The sequence below is a fragment of the Erithacus rubecula genome (assembly GCF_903797595.1).
Source record: "Erithacus rubecula genome assembly, chromosome: 20".
Taxonomy (NCBI): Eukaryota; Metazoa; Chordata; class Aves; order Passeriformes; family Muscicapidae; genus Erithacus; species Erithacus rubecula.
In genome coordinates, this window is record NC_136672.1 from 5,790,208 (window position 1) to 5,813,030 (window position 22,823).

General features: G+C 53.2%; 3 protein-coding genes across 8 annotated transcripts in view; 1 reads left to right on the forward strand and 2 right to left on the reverse strand.

The window, feature by feature from the left end:
• TMEM104 (transmembrane protein 104) overlaps positions 1–7,290 on the reverse strand; it is a 43,089-nt gene extending 35,799 nt beyond the window's left edge. For 2 of the 4 annotated variants that reach the window (XM_079323754.1, XM_079323753.1), the window contains exons 1-6: positions 7,175–7,290; positions 5,744–5,868; positions 3,858–3,979; positions 1,902–1,983; positions 880–982; positions 411–491 (exon numbers count right to left, since the gene is read on the reverse strand). In XM_079323754.1, the coding sequence (XP_079179880.1) occupies positions 411–491; positions 880–982; positions 1,902–1,983; positions 3,858–3,979; positions 5,744–5,788 (433 nt within the window). In that variant the 5' untranslated portion in view covers positions 5,789–5,868; positions 7,175–7,290. Of the gene's footprint in view, positions 1–410; positions 492–879; positions 983–1,895; positions 1,984–3,857; positions 3,980–5,743; positions 5,869–7,174 lie in introns of all 4 variants that reach the window. The other 2 variants (XM_079323752.1, XM_079323751.1) reach the window with 1 other exon arrangement.
• Positions 7,291–7,593: 303 nt separating this feature from the next.
• On the forward strand, positions 7,594–13,568 carry NAT9 (N-acetyltransferase 9). Of its 2 annotated transcripts, none has more exons than XM_079323822.1 (6): positions 7,594–7,917; positions 8,492–8,601; positions 9,534–9,668; positions 9,869–9,928; positions 10,080–10,174; positions 10,260–13,568. In XM_079323822.1, the coding sequence occupies exons 1-6, from the start codon at positions 7,841–7,843 to the stop codon at positions 10,404–10,406; spliced, it is 624 nt and encodes a 207-aa protein (XP_079179948.1). In that variant the 5' UTR covers positions 7,594–7,840; the 3' UTR covers positions 10,407–13,568. The 2 variants fall into 2 exon arrangements, with proteins under 2 accessions (XP_079179948.1, XP_079179947.1); XM_079323821.1 differs by having other exon boundaries at positions 8,492–8,640; positions 10,260–11,970.
• NHERF1 (NHERF family PDZ scaffold protein 1) lies at positions 13,145–22,793 on the reverse strand. 2 transcript variants are annotated; one of them, XM_079323820.1, is made up of 6 exons: positions 22,329–22,793; positions 16,389–16,550; positions 15,489–15,642; positions 14,927–14,967; positions 14,321–14,419; positions 13,145–14,197 (listed from the first exon to the last, which is right to left on the reverse strand). In XM_079323820.1, the coding sequence occupies exons 1-6, from the start codon at positions 22,719–22,721 to the stop codon at positions 14,045–14,047; spliced, it is 1,002 nt and encodes a 333-aa protein (XP_079179946.1). In that variant the 5' UTR covers positions 22,722–22,793; the 3' UTR covers positions 13,145–14,044. The 2 variants fall into 2 exon arrangements, with proteins under 2 accessions (XP_079179946.1, XP_079179945.1); XM_079323819.1 differs by having other exon boundaries at positions 13,145–14,209.
• Positions 22,794–22,823: the final 30 nt, after the last annotated feature.

Sequence of the window (22,823 nt, forward strand, 5' to 3'; positions counted from 1 at the left end):
CCTGAATGTCTTATTCTCAAATGCAACTGGAAAACATTACCACGAGGCTCTACTGCTTCAGACAGTGGAGATCAGAGAGGACAGATGCAGTTCAGAGGCAGGTGAAGTGCAGTCAGGAAAGGCACTGACTTACACTTGCCTGTATCAGGAAACTGCTCCCATAATCTGCAGTGTTTTGCTGGTTGCATGCCAATCACAGCAGGTTCTGGCCCACCCAGCCCATAAATACTTTATAGAAATACCACAGAGGAGGATGAATACAATCCACACAAAGAAAGAACAGCACCTTTGGGTGGAATTATCACAAACTCAGGATGCAAGCCCACACTGAGAAGCATGAAAACTTATGGAACAGCCATACACAGAATGTGCAGGAAGACCCAAAGGGGCTTTTGAAAATGTTCACTTACCTTTATTGAAGAACATGGAAGCCATCTGACCCATTTCCACCCTCTCAGTGATTTCAAAGATATTGGCTGAGCCACGTCTCTCTGCAAGTTAAAAAACAAGAAGAGTTTCAACCAGTCCCTCCCAATAAGCCCTGAGGCCAGATTACCTGGATACTTGGGAAGCTCTAGCAGCAGTTTGAAGGGCACTATGAACAACTCCACAGCTGCAGTCACTAGGCCAATTACTCTGCTGAAGCTAGTTTAAAGGTATTTAGAAAATAAGATGTTCTCATCTTAGTGACCTAGAAGGAAAAGATCTTTATCAGGCTGCAGAAGGCAAATTGAATTCTCAATGAGTCTTATCTTGCAAGTGCTGAAGACTTTGGGATGAGAGCATGTGGAATTAAGGTGAAATGGACAGAGGAGTCCACTGGAACACTGTCTAAGAGCAGGGGCCTCCCACTGGTGAAAGCATGAACTGGGTACTCACGAACTGACAGGATAGGCCGTGTCTCTGCTCGCTCGTAGCCATCTTGGAGGAGAACATCACTGTCAGACACTCCAGAGGAGGAATCCTCATCTTCATCATCCTCCTGGAGGGAAAGACCAGACCACTGTGAGATATCTGCTGCCCACAGGACAGACCCCGAGTCATGGTCACTTCCAGACACTCAAAGGAAGGTCCCAAACAGGGAGGGGAGGACATGCAAGCAAAGGCAATACCAGGGAGCCCAGGGCATGCTGTGGAGGGCAGAACAGGACACTAGCAGAGCAGGCTGAAGTGAGTGACAGGCTCTGCTGTCCCAGCCCCAGATCACACACACACACACACACACACAGCAACACTGCCCAATTCATGTAGTGATCAGCAGCACAAGGAAGTTGGAAACTTCAGGCAGATCTGCAGTGTCGCAGAACTGGGAGAAAAATAAATAAATCCATGCACATCTAACCAGTACAAACAGGTCTAGTTACTAACTCCATCCCATTAACACCAAGCCAGGGGTCTAAATCAGTGCAAACAATTATGCCTCCATCTGATCCAGTAAAGCCACAAGTAAGTTTTACAGCAAGGACATAATTCAGAACTGTCCACAACCTGGGATACTGCCCAAGTAACAGCAAGGACATCCCAGCCTGTCCCAGTTAAATGACCTGAGATCAGCAAGGATTTATAGTCCTCAGCACACTCCAAATAGCACCAATATATTGGCTGCCACCTCTCCACATTCAGTGAGCAGCGTTTCTGAGCAAGGAGAGCGTGAAGAAGAAACTTCAGTAAGAAATGTGAACAGCACAACAGATTTTTCAAAGCAGGAGCAGAAAATCCTGTCTTTAATGAGCAACCCCACAGGGAACTAACAGCTATATTTTATATGGCAAAGTTAAGTACAGTAGAAATTTATTTCTTTAGAGTAAGTAACAAGGCAAGGCAAAGATGCAGGGGAATGGCAGGAAAATCCTACATGCTAAAACAACAGGAGGAAAAGGAGAATTAAACCCCACACAAACTTTGCGTTTTTCCATTCTCTTCCATCTCAGCTGGGCATTTGCAGCAGCCATGGCTTCCACCACAAAGGTCGTAGTCATATAGCTACAGAGAGAAGAATTCAATGGATATCATCAGTAATAGTCAAGAACTGTCACTGAAGAGAGATGGAGAATAATTCCCATCTGTTTGTAGCAGCAAACAAACAAACCAAAACAATCCTTTTGCCAGTTCCCCACACACTGTTTTGATAGTGTTTCATCTCAGTTTATTGCTCCCTTCTGCTCTTGAGATTCAGGTGGTCAAGCAGACCACAATATGCAGTAAAATATAGCACACTTTCAGATACAAAAAGACACTTTAGATGTTTGGAAGGCACATTCCTGTGTTCCTGTGGGTTGAAGGCAACAAGAGAACTTTGGCCTTTGCTAGAAAGCAAATTTCCTTCCTCTTTTTAGAACCTAGGATAAAATGAGTTTTATTCTGAAGCTCATGGCAAAGGTACTCTGGTCTCTTAAAGAATCTCTGACACATGGCATCAGAAGCAAAGCAGCAACACAAGAACAAGGAGCATTTCACACATGCAGGTAAATAATGGAGGCAGTGAAAAAGCTGTCCAGGGAGACAGGGAGAGCTACTGATGGAAGGAATATCATAATCTCAGCTAAAACCAGTCCTACAATGTTAATCAATAAATTTTAAAACCCTCTCAAATCAATCCTATTTAAGGCTTTAAAGTGATTTGTCACTGAGAAACCTATGAAGCTCAAATAAGAGACCAGTTTTGCAAGAATAAAGGAAATGCTGAGCCTGTGTAGCAATTTCCACCCAGGCTTTTCCTGCACCAAAGGTGCCCAATGGGCATGAGGAAATCACAAGTATCAGAACAAAAGCAACAGAACTCCCAAGGCATGTAGCACTTTGAGCTGTGTCTTCTCAGCTTAATCCAATGCAGTTCTGGTGCACAGATTTAGAGATTTGTGCTCTCCTGCTGACCTTGAAGGATTGCCTGCTGGTGCTGAATTCCATATATTGAATTTATGCTTTTAAACTAACGTAGCTACAAGGAATTGCTTCTAAAGCTCCCAGTTACTGGTAACCCCATAGACTAAATTTTACCAAGCCTTTGCAGCAGCCAGCTCTGAGGTGGGGCACTCACAAGCATCTGACCACATAGTGTCCTTGCACAGCAGCACAGAACAGACCCCAAAAGCTCTGCCTCCAAACCAAAGGCACATTCAGGCTGGCAGAGCTGGTTACCTAAAAACACTAGCACTTCAAAAGTCCATTTGTACAAATGGCAGGAGGGAATTTTGGTTTATTTTATTTTAAAACCAAGTAAGAAGCAAGCAGGGATTCTCAGCCCACCAGAAGATGGCAATTGTAGCAGTAACTCCTTAGAAATCAGTGCTGTATCCACAGCCTTCAGCTCCACCTGCTGCTCCAGTGAACCAGCGTGACAAACAGGAGGCCATCTCCAAGGTCTTGAGCAGCAAGGGTCTAGAGGAGCTAAAACAGGCCTGGCTATACAGGAATTTGTGTTTCTGACACTCTTGTAGCTGTGAGAGCATTGCCAGAAGCCAAGAGACAGTTTACACTTCTGCAAGTCACAAAGCAACAAAGCAAAGACTTGATCCTGTGCCACCTGTGATCTGGTTGGTGTTTGGGGAACTTATCTGTGACAGAGGCAAGCATGGAATGCATCCACAGTGAGGACAATGTCAAACAAGGTAGCTGGGATAAAGGTCCTAGAAGACTCTGGACTGAAGGAAAAGTCCTTCCCACCAGTCAGGAAATGGGATGTACCAGAGAGTCAGGAAGTGCATCCTCCAAATCAGGTCCACAGGCCACACCACCACAGAAACCAGCACTCAAGGAGCAGAGGGACAGAGCACACAGGAAAACAGCAAAAGTCTTTACACTGTCCTGTCCCAGCTGAACCTCCCAGTCCCCTAAAGACACACACACACACATCCTACCTCATAAACCCCAGGAACATCAGGAGGATGAGGCTGACGAGCCACCCTGCTGTGGCAAAGGCCTTGGGCATGGTCAGGGCTCCTGTTCCCACAATGAGGTTGAACATGTACACCAGGCCAACCTGCAATCAGCCACATGAGCCAGCATCAGAGTGTGCCAGGAGTCACCAGAGCATCTCACACACACCCTGATTCAAATGGAGGGGGCAACCTCTGAGCCAGCAGGGTGGGAACCAGTGAGAAATAACTGGAGGAGGGGACTGAAAGCCAAAAACAACAATGTGACTGTCAGAACATTTCTGGATAAAGTTATATTCCTCTCCATTTTCCTAATTATTTAAAATTACTTTTTCTCTTTGGTTTGTAGAGTTATGAAGTACATAAGATTTTTTTTTATTGTTTGTTTTCAAATCACTAGCTTCTACCAGAAGGTCTGTGCTGTGGGTTGGGGTCTCCTTTTTTTCTGACCTAAACAGAAGTAGTTATGACTATGGACCTTTCAGGACCTTTTATCTCAGTCAAGCAGAAAATATCCAAAAAGAATTCTAATTCAAAGCCTGCTTGCCATTATACCAGTTAGAAGCTGAGCATATTCTGAAGAAGGGATTTTACTTTGTGAAGGGAAAGAATTTTATCTTCTCTGGCAATGAGCTTTTTCAGTGTCCAGAGACAAAAGAGAACTCTGCACTTGAACAGAACCCTCTGGGCTATGAATTTAGCTCAATTCAAGATCAAAAACTGCTGAAGTTGTTGTGTTTTACTGTTTTGTTTTATTTTTTAATATAGGTCAGAGTCCCTCCAGAGGAAAGCCAGTAAAGAGCTGTGTATGAGCAGACTTTTCTGGGCATGGAGCAATTAACATCAGGAGAACTATTCCCCAGTGACCCTGAGAGCACTTAACTGGCATAAGCACAGCAAATTCATCTTTTGCTAAACATCCCAGAACAATGGTTTTCCTTAGGTCAAGAAGAAATGAGAATGGTGCCTGTAATGCTCAGCCTGGTTAGACATCTTCAGGGGAAGAGGAGAGTCTCAGCCTCTGAGATGACTCCAGGAAATTCATGCAGCACCAGCATAACAACATGAGATCAGGTGACACTAATCCTTGAGGGCCCAGACATCCCAGTCCCTGTCTTACTTCTCCATTTTCTCAGTTGTGACCCATTTCTGCAGCCTAATATCCACTTCTCCTACATTTAATCATTAACGTGGAGATGAAAGTTTTAAAGCATTTAAAATCCAACACACAGATTTCAGGGCTGGTTCTAAATTTATTGAGTTCACTTTAAGAAAAAAGGGTTTACAAAGTGCTGTTTTGAAAAGCTGACATTTTGTGAAGACCTGTGGCTATGAAAACTGGTATTTCCAGTAGTATAGGAAAGTAGTAATTTGCTCTGCAGTTGCACAGGACACCACATTACAGGGAAGAAACCTCTTAATTACTCACTTTCAGTGAAGTGGTATAAAACAAATTACTGCAACAGCTGCAGCTAAGTAAACTTGGAGAAATTCAGGGGAAAATGTTTATATAAAGCAACAAAAGAGAAGAAAGTGGAATAGTTTCAATGTCCCAATCCCGTGTGTTTATGCCAATGACAATTTTGGTTGATGAAAACATCAACAAAATGAAAGAAAGTGGGCAGAAGGATGAAAAGCTGGTATGGCACATGAAACTCTTTCTAGCACACATCATCCCTTTACTTTATGAAAAGCAACTTGTGATGTAAAAAACCCCACATAACTACAAATACTAAGCATCTTTAACCACCTTCTCCTGAAATGCTGAGGTCATGTCCACGAGGAAGTAGAATTTGCAAACAAAATGCTGAGGAAAGACAATTTTGAAAAAGTATGTTGTGACCAAACCCCCAAGCAGTGGAACTTACATAGGGAGAGTAAAGCTCTCCAGTGTCAGTGATGCCACCTGCCATCCTGGAGAGGGAGGGGAGCCCCAGGGCAAAACCAGAAGGGTGTTTTTGGGAGAGTGTTTTCAACTTCTGTCCTCTTTAACCTAGGGAAACATCATAACACTGTGTTATCTTTGCTGGAAAAAGGAAGAACTCACAAGTTAGCTTTGGCACATCAGTTTTGTGGTATTTGAAGGATCTTGCCCTTCAGGCAGACCCCACTCAGCAGCACCACTTGGTTCAATACTCTGTGAGAAGTTTCTATAACAGTTAAACTGGTTTAAAAAGCAACCAAAAGGCCCTACCCTCTCACAGCATGTGATGACCAAACTTCATCTTCTCCAAACAGCCAGAGGGGCTGTTTCAGATAGCTAAAACCTCAAGAGGAAAAATGACTGCCTGGAGGATGATCTCAAACTGATGCTTCTCATGCAGCTACTACTCCCAGCAAACATGTGCATCCTGCAAATCAGAAACCAGCCTAAAGTCTCTCTTCTTAAATTCAAGTACAGAAATAAGTAGACAAATGAAAATATTGGACCTATTAAAGACACACCAAGATGCTTTTCACGCATCAACATTTTCAAAGAAGAAGCATTTGGGAAGTTTTATATTGTATCAAAAAAATTGTATGTGTGTGTGGGAACTGAAGCTTTCTGGAAGGTTTCAGTGTCAATGACTACCCATAATTGAATTAAGGGCGTCACACTTCCACATGTGCTTCTACTCAGCCACACCAGCTGGGACAAACCATCAGCACAAGATGAGCTCCACTAAAAAACAACAGTTATAAGCTTGTACACCCATGCTGAACGCCAGAAAAGAATCAGGCAGCATAGCTCACTGAGGTCATAACTGGACCAGCCTCAGGAAAAGAGACCAAACACCACCTTTATAACAAACCGCGGCTCAAAACACGGAAGGCAAACTTGGCAAACGCAGAGCAAGCAGCAAAATAAGGGACACTGTGGGACAGCTGGCACCACAGCAGGGGGGAGAACCGACCCCGGGCGGGGGGAACCGACCCCGGGCAGGGGGAACCGACCCCGGGCGGGGGGAACCGACCCCAGAGCCCCCGAGGGCACCAGAGCCCCCGGCCCGACCCGGCCTGCCTCCCCCGGGCCTGTCCCACACACGGAACGCTGCTCGCCCCCCTGCTCTCTCTGGGGGAACGGCCCCCGCCCCACACAGCGCCTGCAACCCCGGCAGCCCCCGCAACTCCGCGGCCTCCTCCCCACACCCGGGTCCCGCCGCTCCAGTGCGCACCCGGCCCCACAGCAGGACCCTCCTCAGGCCTCTCCCCGCCCGTCCAGCCCCTCCCCAGCCCTCATCCCACGCTGTCCTCACACAGAGACGCCCTCAAAGCTCGTCTGAGGGCCGCGTCCCCCCCGGGACCCCCCGGCCCCTCACCGGCACCGGCAGCAGCGGCTCGTGCCGCGGCCCCGCCCCCGGCCGCGCGGGGGCACTCACGGCGCACGCGCTGCCCGAGAGCGGGGCCTTCCGCGCACGTGACCGGCCCGCGGGGCAGGCGGCGATGAAGGTGATTGGGTGAGGGAAAGGGGCGGGACGCGGGTGGGAACGGGGCGGGGCCTGCAGGGGCGGGAGCACGAGTGGGCGCGGCCTTGAAAGGGGCGTAGTAGCTTTAATGGGGTGGGGCCAGAGAGAGGCGTGACCTCTCCAGAAAGGGGCGTGCCCAGAAGCGGGGCGGGGACGGGGTAAAGGCACCCATCGCGATTGGGCCACGGGAGGGGCGGGGCGTGGGCGCGGCACGGAAGGGGCGCGGTCACGCGGGGCGGAGCGATGACGCCACACGCACCGTGGCTGGGTGGTGCCGGGCTCTGTGCGCATGCGTGGCAGCGGTAGGGCGGGCGGAGCGCGGTGCCGGTTCCCGATCCTTGGGCCCGGAACCTCCCCCAGCCCCGGGGATCCCTCGGGATGCTGGAACAGGGATTCGGGATTGTTAATGTGGGGGTATTGCTGCGATCTGGGAGATCCGGACTGTGAGAGCCGCCCCATCCCTTGGCCTCGGCCCGAACGCGGAGTGGGGTGTGGGGTCTCTCCCTCAGTGCAGAGGCCATGAAGATTAACCAGGACACGGTGCTGCGGGGAAAGAAGGTGACGCTGGTGCCCTACACGGCTGCACACGTGCCCCGGTACGTGCCCCGTGCCCTGCATGGTCTGGTTCTGGTTGCATTTGTCCATGAAGGGATCAGGGGAGGTGCAGGGCCCGCTCCTCGCTGTGAGGGAGAGAAAACTTCACCTGTGCCACTGGGAAATACCTGGCTGTGAGCGAGCACAGCAGCTCCTCTGCTCATTGAGGCCTTTCCCTGGTGATGGGGGGAGAGCAAGGCTTCAGCATGTACAGCCAGGTGGATGTTGGATAAATTAGGCATGCCAACAGTTTGTAAAGTCAATCAGCACAAAGAAACCAGCGTTGGTGCCCAGGAGGTGCTGTGGGATGAAATGTACCAGAACTCAAAAACACCAGGTTTGCACTGAGCACTCCACACAAAACCACACGATGGGCAAACTTCCTTGGTTTCCACAGAGAAATCTATCTGTGTGATAGATTGTGTGGAAATTCTATCCCTGTTAGATAAGGGATTTGTGGATACATTTGAAATTGCCACAAAAGCTGCTGTTTGCAGAGCTGCTTGGTGCTGGCCTGACCCCTGGAGCTCTGTGGGGCTCAGCTGGGCAGTGATGTGGGGCTGGGTCCATTGGCAGGTACCACCAGTGGATGCAGTCGGAGGAGCTGCAGAGACTGACAGCCTCAGAGCCCCTCAGCCTGGAGCAGGAGTACGAAATGCAGCACAGCTGGAGGGATGACACTGACAGTGAGCATCTGAAACGCTTCCTGAGGGAGGGTGGGAGTGGTGAGCAGGTTCTTTCTATTCTGGAAAGGACCCACACTGAGCTGGGAGTGCCCCCTGAGTGGGTTCCCCTAAACCAGAGAGGATGTGAGACTTTCTACAACAGCAGTTTGAACTGGTTTTTTCATTACAGCTGGTATATACTCAGAGAAGTGAAGAATATCCACTTCCTCGAGCTGTTTGTGTCCTTTTTTGTTGCAGAGACTGTAGTGATTCATTTCCCACAGCGTTTTGCTGAGCTATGAATCATTAAACTTCATTCCTGCACTCCCCAGGCCTGATCATTGCAATAAGGTGGAAGGATGTTATATTTCTCCTTGATAAACTGGATGATTTTATGATCACCTAGTTGAGGTGTGTTGATTGAATTGCTTCCCTGACTCTCCTACAGGTAATGAATCACTGTCCATAAAAGCCTGGTAGAAATTTAGTGAGCTGGAAAATACTGAAGCTGGCAAAGACCTCAGTCTGGAGCATTTGTCTTAGGTGGCATTAAAAACCTTACTCAGAGTGGCAATAACATGGACCAGGTGAATCACTCAGTCTCAGCTTCTTGTGCACCCAACAATTCTTTGCCCCAACTTGCTGCTGAGTAAGACAAGGCAAGGAGACCTCAGACATGAGAAGGAAGTTTTCACACTTCTTCCACAGGCTTTTTCTAGTCTTGGTGTCTGTGCCACCCTCACAAACAGATTTTCCCAAGTATTTCTTTCCTTTCAGTGGGTGGAAACAGGCACACCTGGTGTGGGAAGCCAAATTATTAACTCTTCCTTGCTGTTAACACATGGAAACTGTTGTTCCTCTGTCCCTTATACACCTTCAATTTAATTATTTGGTAATTTATGAGTAATTATCAGCACACTCTGAAGATGCTGCCACATTCTTGTTTTCCCCAGAGTGCACCTTCATCGTGCTGGACTCAGGGTGCTGGCCTGGGCAGGCAGAGGAGAACTCCATGGTGGGGGATGTGAACCTCTTCCTCACCAACACTGAGGACCCGACTCTGGGCGAGATTGAAATCATGATTGCAGGTCAAGTTCTGCTTCATAGCTGGGGGCTCTGTCACTGTGGCTGTGTGCTGCACACAGGTGTTGATGTTCCTGCACCAGCCTTTTGTTCTCATGGCTGATCAGTCCATGGTGTGTCCAGGTCACAGCCTCTGCTCAGAAGTGTCTGGTGTGGCTGGTTTGTCTGCCCTAACTGGGTGCTGACTCTGTGCTGTCTCTTTCAGAGCCCAGCTGCCGTGGCAGAGGGTTTGGCAAGGAGGCAACTCTGCTGATGATGGCCTATGGTGAGGGTGGCTCAGGAGCAGGAGTGTGGTGGGGCTGGGATCTGGGAGCACATAATCCTAGTGAGGGATGCATCTGCCCCAAACTGGAGTCCTGTGCTTTTATAAATGTGGCACATAATAGAAGTGCCTCTCTCTCTGATTTCTCCTGCAGGAGTGAAAAAACTGGGGATCACCAAGTTTGAGGCTAAGATTGGTCAGGAAAATGAAGCCAGTATCTGCATGTTCAAAAAGCTTCACTTTAAGGAGGTGCAGTAACAGCCCACCTCCCCAGAGAATGTGAGCAGCATTTGTTTGCCCTGTGGCTGAGCTGCTTTCTCTCTGTGTGCTGCAGGTTGCAGTGAACAGCATTTTCCAGGAGGTGACGCTGAGGTTGGATGTCAGTGAGCAGGAGAGGCGCTGGCTGCTGGAGCAGACAAAGCACGTGGAGGAGAAGAGCTACACTGAGCTGAAGCAGCCAGCTGGGGCGCTGGCCAGCTGACACACACCCCCAGACACCAGCTGGGCTTCCAGGGAGAAGTTGGACATTGTTTTAAAGCCTGGGTGTGGAGGACACCAGTGAGCCAACTCTGGAACTGTTTTCATCTGTCTCCGTCAGCTGCTTTGTCATCTTGTCAACTTTGCACTTTACTCTGCCAGCCAGGATCACTGCCTGAAAGTTGGACCTGGGGATCAGCCACTAACTCCCAGGTTTGACTAGGAATGACTCTCAGTTGATTCCTGGACAAGCAGAAACTTCTCTCACTGCCCTTAAATCAGGATTCATCAGCAAGGAGTTTTCATAAAATGCAGCTCAGTCTTTTTTACTCTTGAATAAAAAAAAAAAAATCACAAAGATCTGAGGTGCTTGAGCACTATGTGGGGCTCAGCTGCTCTCTTTGGCAGCTCAGGGAGTGGTTTAGAAGCTGTAAAGGACAGCAGAGACTCTCTAAAGCCAGCTTCCTGGGGTCTTGGAGGTTGCAGGAGGGCACTGCTGGGTCCTGGCAGGAAGAAACCCAGATGTGGATGAGCACAAACAAAGGGCAAGTTAAGATGATGGAAATTGTTGATATTGGCTGATCAAGACTAGAGCTGAGCCCCACCACGATGAGGGAACTGAGAGTTGCAGGAGGCTTTTGAGACAAACCCCCTTCAGCTTCAGGGCTGTGCTCCAGATGTGAAAACCTCAGGCCAGCAGTATGTTGCACTTTATTTTCCTTGGCTTTCCTTTGATGAAAGCAAGGAGAACACACTGAAAAGGAGATAGCTCCCTTCTTCCACCAGCTCAGGATTTGCTCTGCTGAGCCTGGAGGCTTCATTTGCTGCTCTCCACTAAAATAAAGATGAATGTGGTGAAAATATCTCTTACTGGGGGGCAGATATATTTATGGCAGGAGATATCCAGCATCTGCTGCAGTAGATCTGAGATCCATGGATGAAAAAGAGACACTTGCCTGCCTGACTCTCACTGGATAAACTTCCCTGTGCAGTTACTCATCCTGACCTCTCCTGCCCTACACAGGCTGTCCACAGCAGGGAAGCTGCTAAGAGGAGAGGACAGAAGGTAAGAAGGATAACTGATGCTCCTGTGTGTTTTCCTTTGGTAACAGCAGCTCTAATGGCTAATCCTAGACCACAAATTACCTGTTTCAGTGACGGAGGATCAGGTAGTAACTTTCAGATTTGCCCAGGGATGTTTTGCAGTTTGGCAGTCTGTGGAATTTTAGTGTTGCTGCGCCTGTATTTTTAGGGCCTGGGGGCTTCAGCTTTCCAATTTCAGCTAATTTAAATACATTACTCCTGTGACTATATTAAAGTCAAGCATGGGAACAGTGTGTCATGGCATTTTAAACAAGTATTTAGTGTGGATTTAGTTGTAGTGAAAGCTTTGTGTGGTAATAAAGTGAAGAGCAGCTCTACTTCCCGCTGGGATTACCATGACAAGGGCTACTAATCCTCCTGCTCCTCGTCACCTGCTGCAGGCAGAAATGGATTCTGTCCTCCAGAACAAGATTTACAGAACCTGCTGGGTGAGCTGCTGGCTCTGGTGCTCCTTCACATCCCTGTGCCAGAGCAGCAAGGCCAAACCAGCAGGAGAGATCTAGTTGGGATTTGCTCCCCTAAAAAACCTGACCAAGGTGGGAAAAAATAATTTCCTTCCACCTCTGCTGTCAGGGGGAAGGGGCAGGGTGGTGTCTGTCAGCTCCCCTGCCCAGCTGGTTGCTCTGGAGGCAGCGAGGGCCCTGCCTGGCATCCCCGGTCCCGGCTGCCCGGCTCCGCAGGCGGCTGGGAACAGCTTTTCCTGGCAGCCCTCAACAAAGTTGGGTCTGTCCCCAGAGGCTGGGGAGAAGAGTCCCAGCAGAGCTCAAACAGGCTTCCCACAGGGAACCAGTGCCCAGCTGCTCTGACCAGGCCAAGAGGCAAAAGATGCTGCTGGGACCCGCTGGGTGCCCCCAGCCCTGCCCCACCCTGTGGCTTCCATCCCTGCTGCCCAACGGGATGAGGATGGCAAAGCAGGGGATGAGGGCTCACCTTCCCTCAGAGGACACGTCTTGGGAGAACGAGATAGGTTGGAATGGGCTCCCCCAGCTTCCAGGAGGAAGTGACAGCCTGTGCATCCCCTGGAAATCTGGTGGCACTTTGTCACCTGGGTGTCATTTGAGGTGCAGAGATCAGTGGCCACGCGTGTGCTCAGGTGGAAGAGCTTCTTTGCAGGTTTGGAGCACAAAAGTGTGCATTAAGGGAGGAAGTGAAGATACCAGACAGAGGCCAGGCACAGCCCTGCCTTGTCCTACTGTGCCACCAGTCTGGCCCCACTGAGCCACCCAGGGCTACATCCATTCATTCAGAGGAACAAGCACCCTCCCCTCACCAATCCCCCATTACCTTCCCTCAACACAGGCTCATGCCAAAAACCCCCATAGGGGCTGGGGGCACATTTGGGCTGTCCCCAAGAGAGCTGCTGCCCTCCAGCCTGGCCAGCAGACACAGATTAGAGCTTTGCATCACCCCCGCCTCCCCCTCTCCATCCCCATCCCCCTCCTCCCCTTCCCCACCCCCAGCACTCCCCAGGGGATTAAAGTCCATTAATCACCCCGAGGCATTAACCCCCACTGGGACCAGACAGTGCCTCCCCCAACCCACTCAACCTGTCCCCTCAGGACCAGTGTCCCCCAGTTACCTTTCCCCCAGGCCTCTGCACCCACTCGACTTCTGGAAGGATTTAGCCTTAAACCAGACTTGTGAAGTCAGAAAGATTTATTCCAGTAAACAGAATTTTTCTTGAGCTAAACAGTACAACACCACCCAATTGCAGCACATGGAAACAAAACAACCACAGGAAGAATTTCCATAAAATACAGGTAAAAAAACAACAAAGATGTGATTGGAAAAATGCTTATTTCAGGAAAAAAAAAAAAAACCAAACCAAAGTCTATGAGAAGCTTTTAAATTAAACAGTGTTGGATTAAAACCCTGATTGGCTGTCTCCATAAGTGTGCAGGAGCAAAGGAGACTATTATTGCTTGCTGTGCTGGCTCCAGACACCCTCTCCTCTCCCAAAATTGCCCCAGGGCAGGGTGCTGGGCACTCCCCAGTGCTGGGCACCCACAGCCCTCCTTGCAGCTGAAGAGGCAAAGGGACAGGGTCACTGTGGACGGAGCTTGCCAGGCCAGGGTCAAACACCCTGGCTGTGGTCAGTGGCTGGGAAGGTGGGGTTTGGTAGAAGACACTAAAAGCCTCAGGTTTTGCAGTTAAAAGGTAATTTGAGGAGATGGGGTTTGGAGTGGGGAAAAAAAACAGGGAACAACGGAGACCAGGAGTGTTGAGCATCCGGCGACCCCAAATCCTTGATCCCTCCCATAACCCCTGCTTGTGCCTACCAGGGTGTGCAGGGCTTCAAGGCAGGGCTGGAGAAGCACCCTGGGGATGAGCTTTTGGGAGGGGGCACCCCCAGCACCCCCAGCCCAGAACCTCTCTGCAGGGATGCTCACTGCCCACCAAACCCCAGCACCCGGGTCAGGGTGGTAGGGAGCAGCCCCACATCTCCACCAGGAGCACGAGGCAGGGAGGAGAGGAGTGCAGGAGAGGTGGGTATGAGGCTGGGGGGAGCTAGAAGACCCTCACCCTGCCTTAGGGCCTTCACAGGTTGCTGAACAGTTCATTTTTCTTGCTCCAGTCCATCTGGGGTGCCCTCTTGCTGGTGCGCTTCTGGTGCGCCCGCTCCTTGGCCACGGCCAGCGGGATGTCGAGGTCCAGGAGGGAGCCGGGTGCTGAATGGCGTTTGTCACCCTCCTGTGTGACAGGCTGGGGATGAGAGGCAGTGTCAACCCCACCAAGTGTCCCCTGCACAGCCCCACGGTGGGGGTGCAGCCCAGATCCTGCACTCCAGCCTTCCCCCAGCATTCTCAGCCCTACCTCGCTGTGGGTCTCGCTGGAGTTGGGGGACACAGCCAGTGGTGCGGGGCTGGACGGGCTCTCAGACACCGAGTTGGACCGTGGCTCTCCTCCATTTTCCTGAGGGGAGCAGGGAGGGAGTGTGAGCTCCAGCCCTGGGGCTTGAGAACAGCCTCCAGAGCTGCAAGTCCCACCCAGGGTGCGATGAAATCCATCCTCCCCACACGTAATCCCCTGCAAGCTGCAGGCACATAAATACCTCTAGCACTGCCCATCCGGGGCGGGGAAGGATTAGAGCCCGGCCTGACCGCCCTGGCTTTAGCAGGAGCAGGAGGAGGAGGGCGGCTGCAGGGCTGGGTGCTACTTCCCTGCTGCAGCTCCCAGCCCTGGAGCATCAGAAAGCAAAAGAGAGGAGCACAACAGCCACCTCCATGACACTCAGCAGCACAATCCTCCTTCCTGGAGGACACCAGTTCCCTTCCCAGTGGCACCTGCTCTTGTGTGGCAGACTGAGACCACTGTGGTGTCTGGTGGCATCACCCACCCATGGGCAGAGGGGACATGAACAGGAGGGTCCCTGACTGCAGATGGGCACAGATGGAATTAAAATCAAGACAAGGCTCTTACCTTCCCTATATCACCGTTGGCAACTGGTTCTGGCAAGGGACCTGTGGAATAAGGATGTGGGCACCGGGTGAGATGTGTTTGCTTTGTCCCCTTGCCAATGGAGGGTAAGCCAAGGCTGTACATGGCCAATGCTCACACAACACTGCCCAGGGTCTGGCCAAGTCCTGAATTTTTTAACCACTCACTGCAGCCAGCACAGGGGAATGCTGCCAGATGCATCTCCATGATGGCAGCTGTGATGTGGAGCCCAGTGAGACCCCCTCCCCATCCTCCTGGGGACCACTGTGACAGCAGGGAGAGGGCCACAGAGGAGAGCAAAGAGCAGCTGATGCCTGTTTGCTCCCCAAGCCATAAACCCTGCCAAAGTGCAACCCAGGGCCATAAACCTGCCCATGTCAGCCCCACCAGCCCAGCATTGGGCCTTTGGCCAGGCAGGGACACACCAAAGCCAGGTGACTCTGCTTGATAAGACCACCTCCCAGGGCTCAACACCCTTAGGTTTGGTGAGAAGGTGACACAGAGGTGACACAAACCCCTCCCAGCAGCACAGTCCCCAGCCCACCTGTCAGGTGCTGCTCCGAAGGCACCACCTTGCACTTCTTGAAGAACTCGTCTGTGAGGACATCCACCACCAGCAGCCTGGTCTCATCACCACTTGCCTTGATGGCTGCCACCACGTCACTGTGCTGCTTGCCTTCCATGCACACACCATTCACCTGCAGGCACCACATCACCACTGAAGCCAGGGCACATCCATCCCTCAGAAGCACCATGGAGGGGTCAGGTGCCAGCCTTGATACCAGTCACAGTCCCAGCAGAGCCACACCATAGCCACAGGCATTTGTGGCCTCACAGGGATTACCAGTGAAGCCAGAAAAACCTCATTAAAAGCAGATTTTCCTCTGAGTGACTGGCATGGGACTGAATGGGCAGAGCTGGCAGGGAACTCCCAGCAGCACATGGATTCAGGGCTGGCACAAAACCCTTGTGCAGTGCCATGGTCTCCAGAAACCCCAAAAGCTTCACCCCAGAACAGGCAGCAGCCCCACACCCTGCTGAGCAGCAGGGCTGGGGCTCAGCTGGTCCTTGCTCTTGTGGATCATCCCACCTGAGCTGGCACAAACCTGAGCTCATCCCCACCCCACCACAGCTGACAGCAGGACTTGTGACCATCGTGCACCTTGTCCCCAGCCCGCCCCACCCCAGGGATATCCTGGGGACAGTGCTAGTGCTAATTAACCCTTAGACAGCTAATTGCTGCTCAGTCCAGCCCTCCCCAGTGCTGCACCCCTGGGCGGGTCCGGCAGGCCGGTGCAGGTCGGCAGCTGCGCCGTGAGTCACCTCCGGCAGCAGGGACACTGCACACCTTCCCGGCCAAGGGCAGCTGTCTGCCAGGCACCAGGCTGGAGGGAGTGCAGGCTCTGCAGAGAGAGCCCCCAGCCCTGCCCTGAGCCCAGCACACCTCGATGATGCGGTCCTGGGGCGCCAGCCCTGCCGCCTCAGCCGGCGAGCCGGGGTCCACGGCGCGCACGTACTGCCCGGGCCGGCTCTTGTCACTGTGCAGGTTGAAGCCATAGCCATCAGGGCCCTTCTTCATGTGGCACAGCCGAGGTCTCAGCTCCCCCTGCAACGGGAACAATCTGTGGGTGAACTGCTCCTGGACCCCCAACACCCAAGGACAGCACCAGGAACCCCAGACAGCTGCTGGAGGGACAGGGACACCATCCTTGGCTGGCCACCTGTGGGCACTGACACGCCAAGATGGGAGGCAAGAGGCCAAACACCCTATGCTCTAATTAATTAATTAGGTGCAGGGCACACTAATGGCAGTGAAACATTGAAGAAACATGTTATTATGTGTGTGTTTCCAGACCACGCTCTTCCTTTTGGGATCAGGATTGCAACTGCCATGAAGGTGGAGGAGGAAACACAGCCCAGGCTGCTGGGAAGCACCCCCACTCCACCCCATCCCCCTCGGGAAGCTTTGGCTACTGGAGAGGTCTCAGCTGCTGGCACAGGTCACCTCCATCACCCCCTTGCCAAATGTAGCCCCTCTCCATGGCAAACCCAGCCCTGGGCTCAGGGAGATTCCCCCACCCCAGAGCACCCCACAGCTAATTGCCAGCAGGGCAGGGGCACACAGGGCTCGGGCAGGGAGCTGGAACCCAGCTGGAGCAGCTGTAATGCCCCAGCATGAACTTCCAGGATTGCAAAACAGAAACCAGCTCCAGTGGGGCGGTGTGACTGGGACATTCACCTCTCCAGAGGCAACACCCAGCTCATGTGCACCTGCTTTCACCTGTGGACTCACCAGTACCTGAACCAGGGAACCCCACTGGGGCAGCCACAGCCACTCACTTGGCCCACCTGGTGCCCTCTGAGCTCCCCACATGGTGAGCAGCAGAAGAAGCAGGAGCATTCCAGGGAGCCTGGTACAGGAACTGCCTCTGCTCACCCAGCAGGGAGAAGGATGTCCAGGAAACATCAGAGGAGCCAGGTGACATGAATCAGACACCTGCATGCGGCACTGTCAGAACTGCTCTGACCCTAGCACCCAATACCACTTTTACATACAGTTTATATATAAAATTATTTTATCCCACCCTGACCACCAGAATCTGGGCTTTGGTTGGGCAATCCCAGCCTCACTCAAACTGCTGGATATTTCTCACCAAGGGGGCTAGTATTTAATCTTTCATCCAAGATCACTTTTAATCTGTTGGTACCCATAGCATCACTGAGGACAGGCACTGCAGGAATTTGCCCTCCCACAACTGCATAGGCTGCACCCTCTGCACAGCACAGGGACAACCACAGTCCTGGGCTGCTGACACCCCATATCTGACACATTGGTGTGGCACAGAGTCCCACAGGAGCCAGGGTGATGGACTTAATATTGCTAAGCACAACACTGAGATAAAGCACTGATAAAGCCCCGATAAAGCCCCATCCTCTTGCACAATGCCTTCCTTCATGGTCAAGGCCGGCCACCACCCCAGCACCACTTGACAACAGCCGGGGAAGGGAGGTGCAGGCAGCACCCAGCACATCTGCCAGGAGTGAAGGTGATCCCGAGATTTCTCAGCAGTGGCATGCAGGACTCACTCCACGCCCAGTGCAACAGCCCCGCTGTGGATTCCCCGGCTGGGTGGAGGACTGTGACCCCCTCGACTTCGCCCCTTCCACCCTCCCATCCCATGCCCAGGCAGCAGCGGGTTCACAGGGTGTGACAGCACCCTCCACCCAGGCAGAAATCCCAAGCAATGGTGGGGACAGACAATACCCAAAATAAGGACAAAAGGCAGGAGCTGCTGGAGCCTGGAGCAAGGCAGCACCTCCCCAAATCCCTGCCCTGGCTCGACCCTGAGCAAGGGGTTCAGGCTCTGGAGCACCCACGCTGCCGGTGCCCTTGGCAGCGCCCTGGGGCTGCTCCACGCCGATAGCTCAGGACAAAGCCAGAGGGAGCACCCAGCAAGTGGTGCTGGCAGCGCTCCCGGGCGAGGAGGAGGAGGGAGGGCTTCGCTCCCACCCGTGCCAACAAAGCCCTGGCAGCCTGGGCTCCCTGAGATGCTGGTGCTTTGAGATTTTTTGGGGGGGATGGGTGGACAGATGTCTCAGGACACAGGGACAGGTCACAGCAGTGAGCGAGGCACTGATCCTGCAAAGGCAGCTGGCCAAGGCAGCAGCACTCGGTGCAAGGGCAGCCTGGCCATGACCCGGCCCCCAGCATCCCCCCAGCCCAGCGAGGCTGCCAGTGCCAGCCCAAACACAGAAACCCTGCAGGCAGCCACCATTCTGCCTCCCATGCAGGAAAACAAACACATCTGATCCTCCGGCAGCCGCATCCTGCCCGTGCACGGGGCGAGCACCCCATGGCAGGGCATCCTCCCAGCCCCAAAGTCCCCTTTGGGCTGAGCAACGTGGGGCAAGAGGGTTTGGGGCCAACCCCGGGGATGTGAGCAGACCCGTGGCTATGGACCTGGGAAGCGGAAATGCCCCTAATTTCTCTAAGCCGCTGCATCCTGTCCTGCAAGGCCAGCAGCTCTCCCACCGCGCTGGATTAGCCGGCACAGCCTCGTTACCAGCAATTACAACCTCGGTCACGGAGGGCAGCAGGGGAAGCTGGAACCAGCCCCTGCACAGGCATCCCGTGCCACCCCTCTCCCTACACCCAGGGAAGGCAGAGAGGCCTCTGTCTGCAGAGATGCCTGTTTGGGATGAGGATTTCTGCAGCAGTGCACTGCTGTTCCTACCCTGAGACAGGATTTGGGGCTCACCCAGATGCTTCTCCCTCTGCAGCGCCTTCAGCCACCTGGCAGGACCAGCAATCCCAGGACTGTGGGGACCCCAGCTGCACAGTATGACAGGACTCACCCCCCATTTCCCAGCCCCACAACAGCAATTTCAGGACAGCTTTTGAAGCCTCAAGTCCCAGGAAATTCCCTGCAGCCCTACAAGCAGCATCAAGCCTGCTGGCGGCAGCAACATTCCCAGTTACTCAAAGAGGAACACAACAGCTCTGAGGATGCCTGGGCCAGCAAATTCACACGGGTCCCAAAATCTGGCGCACACATTCGGGCTTCATACAAAGGGGATGCAAAGCAGCCTCCTTGCAGCATCCCTGTCACGTCCTGTTTGACTGGAGCTGCTTTTCATGCAGCTGCCTTGAGAGGAAATTTAATTCATTTCCTAATTAAACACCAGCTACCCCAGCGCAACACTCCCAGCGCCGGGGGAACTGCTCCCTGTTACACTCTGAAACCCAGCCCTGGGAGGCTCTCCCAGGTTTTACAAGGAGCCTTGTTGGCAGGGAGGATTCTAATTTAACACTGAATTTGCAAGAGAGAAATGGGGGCTGGTAGCAAATGCCTTGCCCTGTACCAGGCCACCATGCTGGCAGCACCGATGCTGCCCTGGGGACACTGTGTGGTTTGCATGAAACTTTCTTAAGACACTCCTGAACAGCTGAAACCTTCAGAAACACACGTGGGGGGAGACAAACGGTCACAGCTCTGGGTAGGGGGACACCCCCATGGCACAGGGCCCCAGGAAATGGGGCTGACCTGAGAAGTGTGAAACTGTCACTGTGCTGGCTCAGCACCGCAGACAGGGGTGCATGGACCAGCTCCCAAGGGAGGCTCAAAACCTCCACCACAGCACCAGGGGGATTTGCACACTCAGGGTTTGATAGGAATGAAAAAGGAGCCCATGACAAGTCTCCCATAGCTGCCTCAGGGATCTGTGGGGGTCTCTGAGCCCCTGTCACTCCCAGTCATGCAGGACTCAGAGGGAATAGATTCTGCTGGAAGGGGGGAGATGCTAACTAAACATTGCTCACCACAAGCAGCTCTCCCAGCTCTTGAGCATCTCCAGGCTTGTTAAACAAATAAAGGCAAGTCCAACCCAATAAAGCAAACAGGACTCTGACATGTGCAAATCTCCCACTTCTCCTGTGATCCCAGGGAATCCCACCAACCCACAGTGATGGGATGGGGCTGTGGGAGGATGGAGCAGCCAGCACCAGTGGCCAGGAACAGGCCACCAGTGTGTTCCTGCCTCACTGGAAATAAATCCCTTTCTGCCTGCTGCAGCATGGCTCGGCATCCCACCCAGCATCTTCCCTCCCTGCTCGGGGGTGCCCGGTCAGGGCGATGCCTCTAAACCCACTTGCCTTTTCCACTGGGCCCTGCCCCTAACCACAACATTTCCTGCTGCTACCTGTTGAGAAACCGTTTGGGGCCTTGTGGCAATGTCACCCCATGTCACCTGCTTCCTGCTCTAGTGACAGAAACCACCAGTAGTAACTGTGCATCAGCTGTGCCCCGAGCCTGCCTCCCAAAGACTGTGGGCAATCTTCAGCCCCAAATCCCATGAGATATCTTCAGCCAGGGCTGTCTCCCAAAATCTTGTAGAGCATCTTTAGCTTCTTAAGCTCTTTGCATCCCTCCAGCCAACATAGCAAACAGGCAGCAGTCCCACAGAACCAGAGGGCTCCTCTTCAGGGACAGCACATCCTCAGCCCCTAAGCCTGGCAGGGGATTCACCAGAGCTGCAGTAACAACATCCCTTTTATTTTTCCCAGCTCGTGGAGAGATCTGGGAGCAGAAAGCAGAGCACAGTCTCACTAGCCCTGAGGGAGCACTGTGACATATGGGAGAGCAGGCATGTTGTCCCTGCATGGGGCAGCACCAGAGCCCAGCAGAGGGTAACACGAGAGGGACGTGGGATGATACAGGGGACAGTGAGCAAGAGAGACAGCACAGGGATACAGCATGGCTGTTCCCACACAAATAAGCCCATCAAGGAGGTGCTGGAGTGATGTTTTAGCCAGGCAGGGATGAGAGGTGTGCCTGCAGTGGATCAGCCCAACCAGGGGAACAAGCACAAAGCTAAAGTCCAACAGGAGACAGAGCTCAAAAGCACCTAATATTAAGCAAAACCCTATGTGACAACAGCTCAGTAAGGCACCAGGGTCTTCCTGGGGCTCAGCATCAACACTGAGAAGGCTCCACTGCACCAATCTCTCTGAGAACAGGTCATGAGATTTCCCCCGAAGGTTCCTCACACTGGGGACACCGAGAGGCTGCTGCCCAGGGAGCCATCCACACGCCTGTTGTAACAACAAACACGTCTTTGCTGGGTAAATAAAAAGCAGTATTATCTCCAGAGCGTCTCTTAGGAACCACTTGGGGCATAAAAAGGTCAGCTATTTCTCAATTCCTCACCTTTCCACATCACTTTGTGCAACTGTTCGCTCCCACGCGTGCTTAAGGTCGACATTCCTGAGTTAGGAAGTGTCTGTGGGATCTGAGTGCCACGACCGAGCCCCCAGCCCGGGAAGGGCTCTGCTGTCTCCACAGCAGGCACTGAACGCACTCAGAGCAGGAGTGACTACCACCAATACCTGCAGTCTCAGCCACAAAACCACCCTCTGCTTTTTGTTGTATTTTGGGGTGGGTTAGCGCCAGTCCTGGGCTGAGCTGCACGGCAAAGCTCGCCCTGTTGCTTTTCTCACGCCGCGTTCCAGCCCCGCAGCACAACAAGGGCCGAGGAGCTCCGGGACTCGCCGGGTGCAGTTACGGGTCCGACCCGCCCGGTGCGCCCCCTGCCCCCGCCCTCACCGACACTGCTGGGAGACGGGACCATCAGCGGAAAAAATAATGATTTAGAACAAAAAAGGCAAAGCAGTCGGGCGCGGCAGGACCCGGAGCTTCTGGGGAGTCGCGTTTAAATCAAAGCAAAAAAAGAAAAGAAAGAATCGAGACCGAAACCACACACGACGCCCATGGCAGACGTGGCTCCCGTTCGCTCCCTCGCCGCGGTCGGTGGCGACCACTCCTCCTCGGACAACACCCTCTGCACCTGAAACTTCCGTGCCCCAGCGCCCCGGCCGCTCATTTACCCGCTGCTCGCCGCCGCTGGGCTCCTTCGCCGGGGGCTCCGCCGGCACCGGCGCCGCCTGCTCGCCGACCACCGGCGGCTCGGCCCCCGGCCCGTCCCGCTTCGGCAGCTGATCCTCGGCCGTCGAGTCTACGACGAGGAGGCTGACGGTGCCGGCGGCGGCGCGGATCCGCTCCACCACCTGCTGATGGCTCTCCCGCTCCACGTTCTCTCCATTCACCTCCACCAGCCGGTCCCCAGCGCGCAGCCCCGACCGCTCGGCCGGCGAGCCCGCCTCCACTAGGCGGATGAACTGGCCCGGCTTGCCCTTCTCGCCGTGCAGGTGGAAGCCGTACCCGTCCGGGCCGCGCTCCAGGCGGCACAGCCGGGCGGCGGGGCCCGCGCCGCTGCTCATGGCGGGGGACGCGGCGGGAGCAGCAGCTGATCCGTCCCGCCAGCCACCCTCAGCGGACTGCGCGGCAACAGGCCCGCCGCACGCCTTATATAGGGAGGCGGG

Bases quoted from the DNA above. Each gene is read 5' to 3' on its own strand.
- NHERF1 (XM_079323819.1), bottom strand. From the start codon at position 22,721: ATGAGCAGCGGCGCGGGCCCCGCCGCCCGGCTGTGCCGCCTGGAGCGC. The intron at 14,968-15,488 runs GTGGGCTGGGGA...CTTATTCCACAG, and splicing joins TTCGGAGCAGCACCTGACAG to GTCCCTTGCCAGAACCAGTT. The intron at 14,210-14,320 runs GTAGGGCTGAGA...TCTCATCCCCAG, and splicing joins CCAGCGAGACCCACAGCGAG to CCTGTCACACAGGAGGGTGA.
- NAT9 (XM_079323821.1), top strand. From the start codon at position 7,841: ATGAAGATTAACCAGGACACGGTGCTGCGGGGAAAGAAGGTGACGCTG. The intron at 7,918-8,491 runs GTACGTGCCCCG...GTCCATTGGCAG, and splicing joins ACGGCTGCACACGTGCCCCG to GTACCACCAGTGGATGCAGT. The intron at 8,641-9,533 runs GTGAGCAGGTTC...TGTTTTCCCCAG, and splicing joins CCTGAGGGAGGGTGGGAGTG to AGTGCACCTTCATCGTGCTG.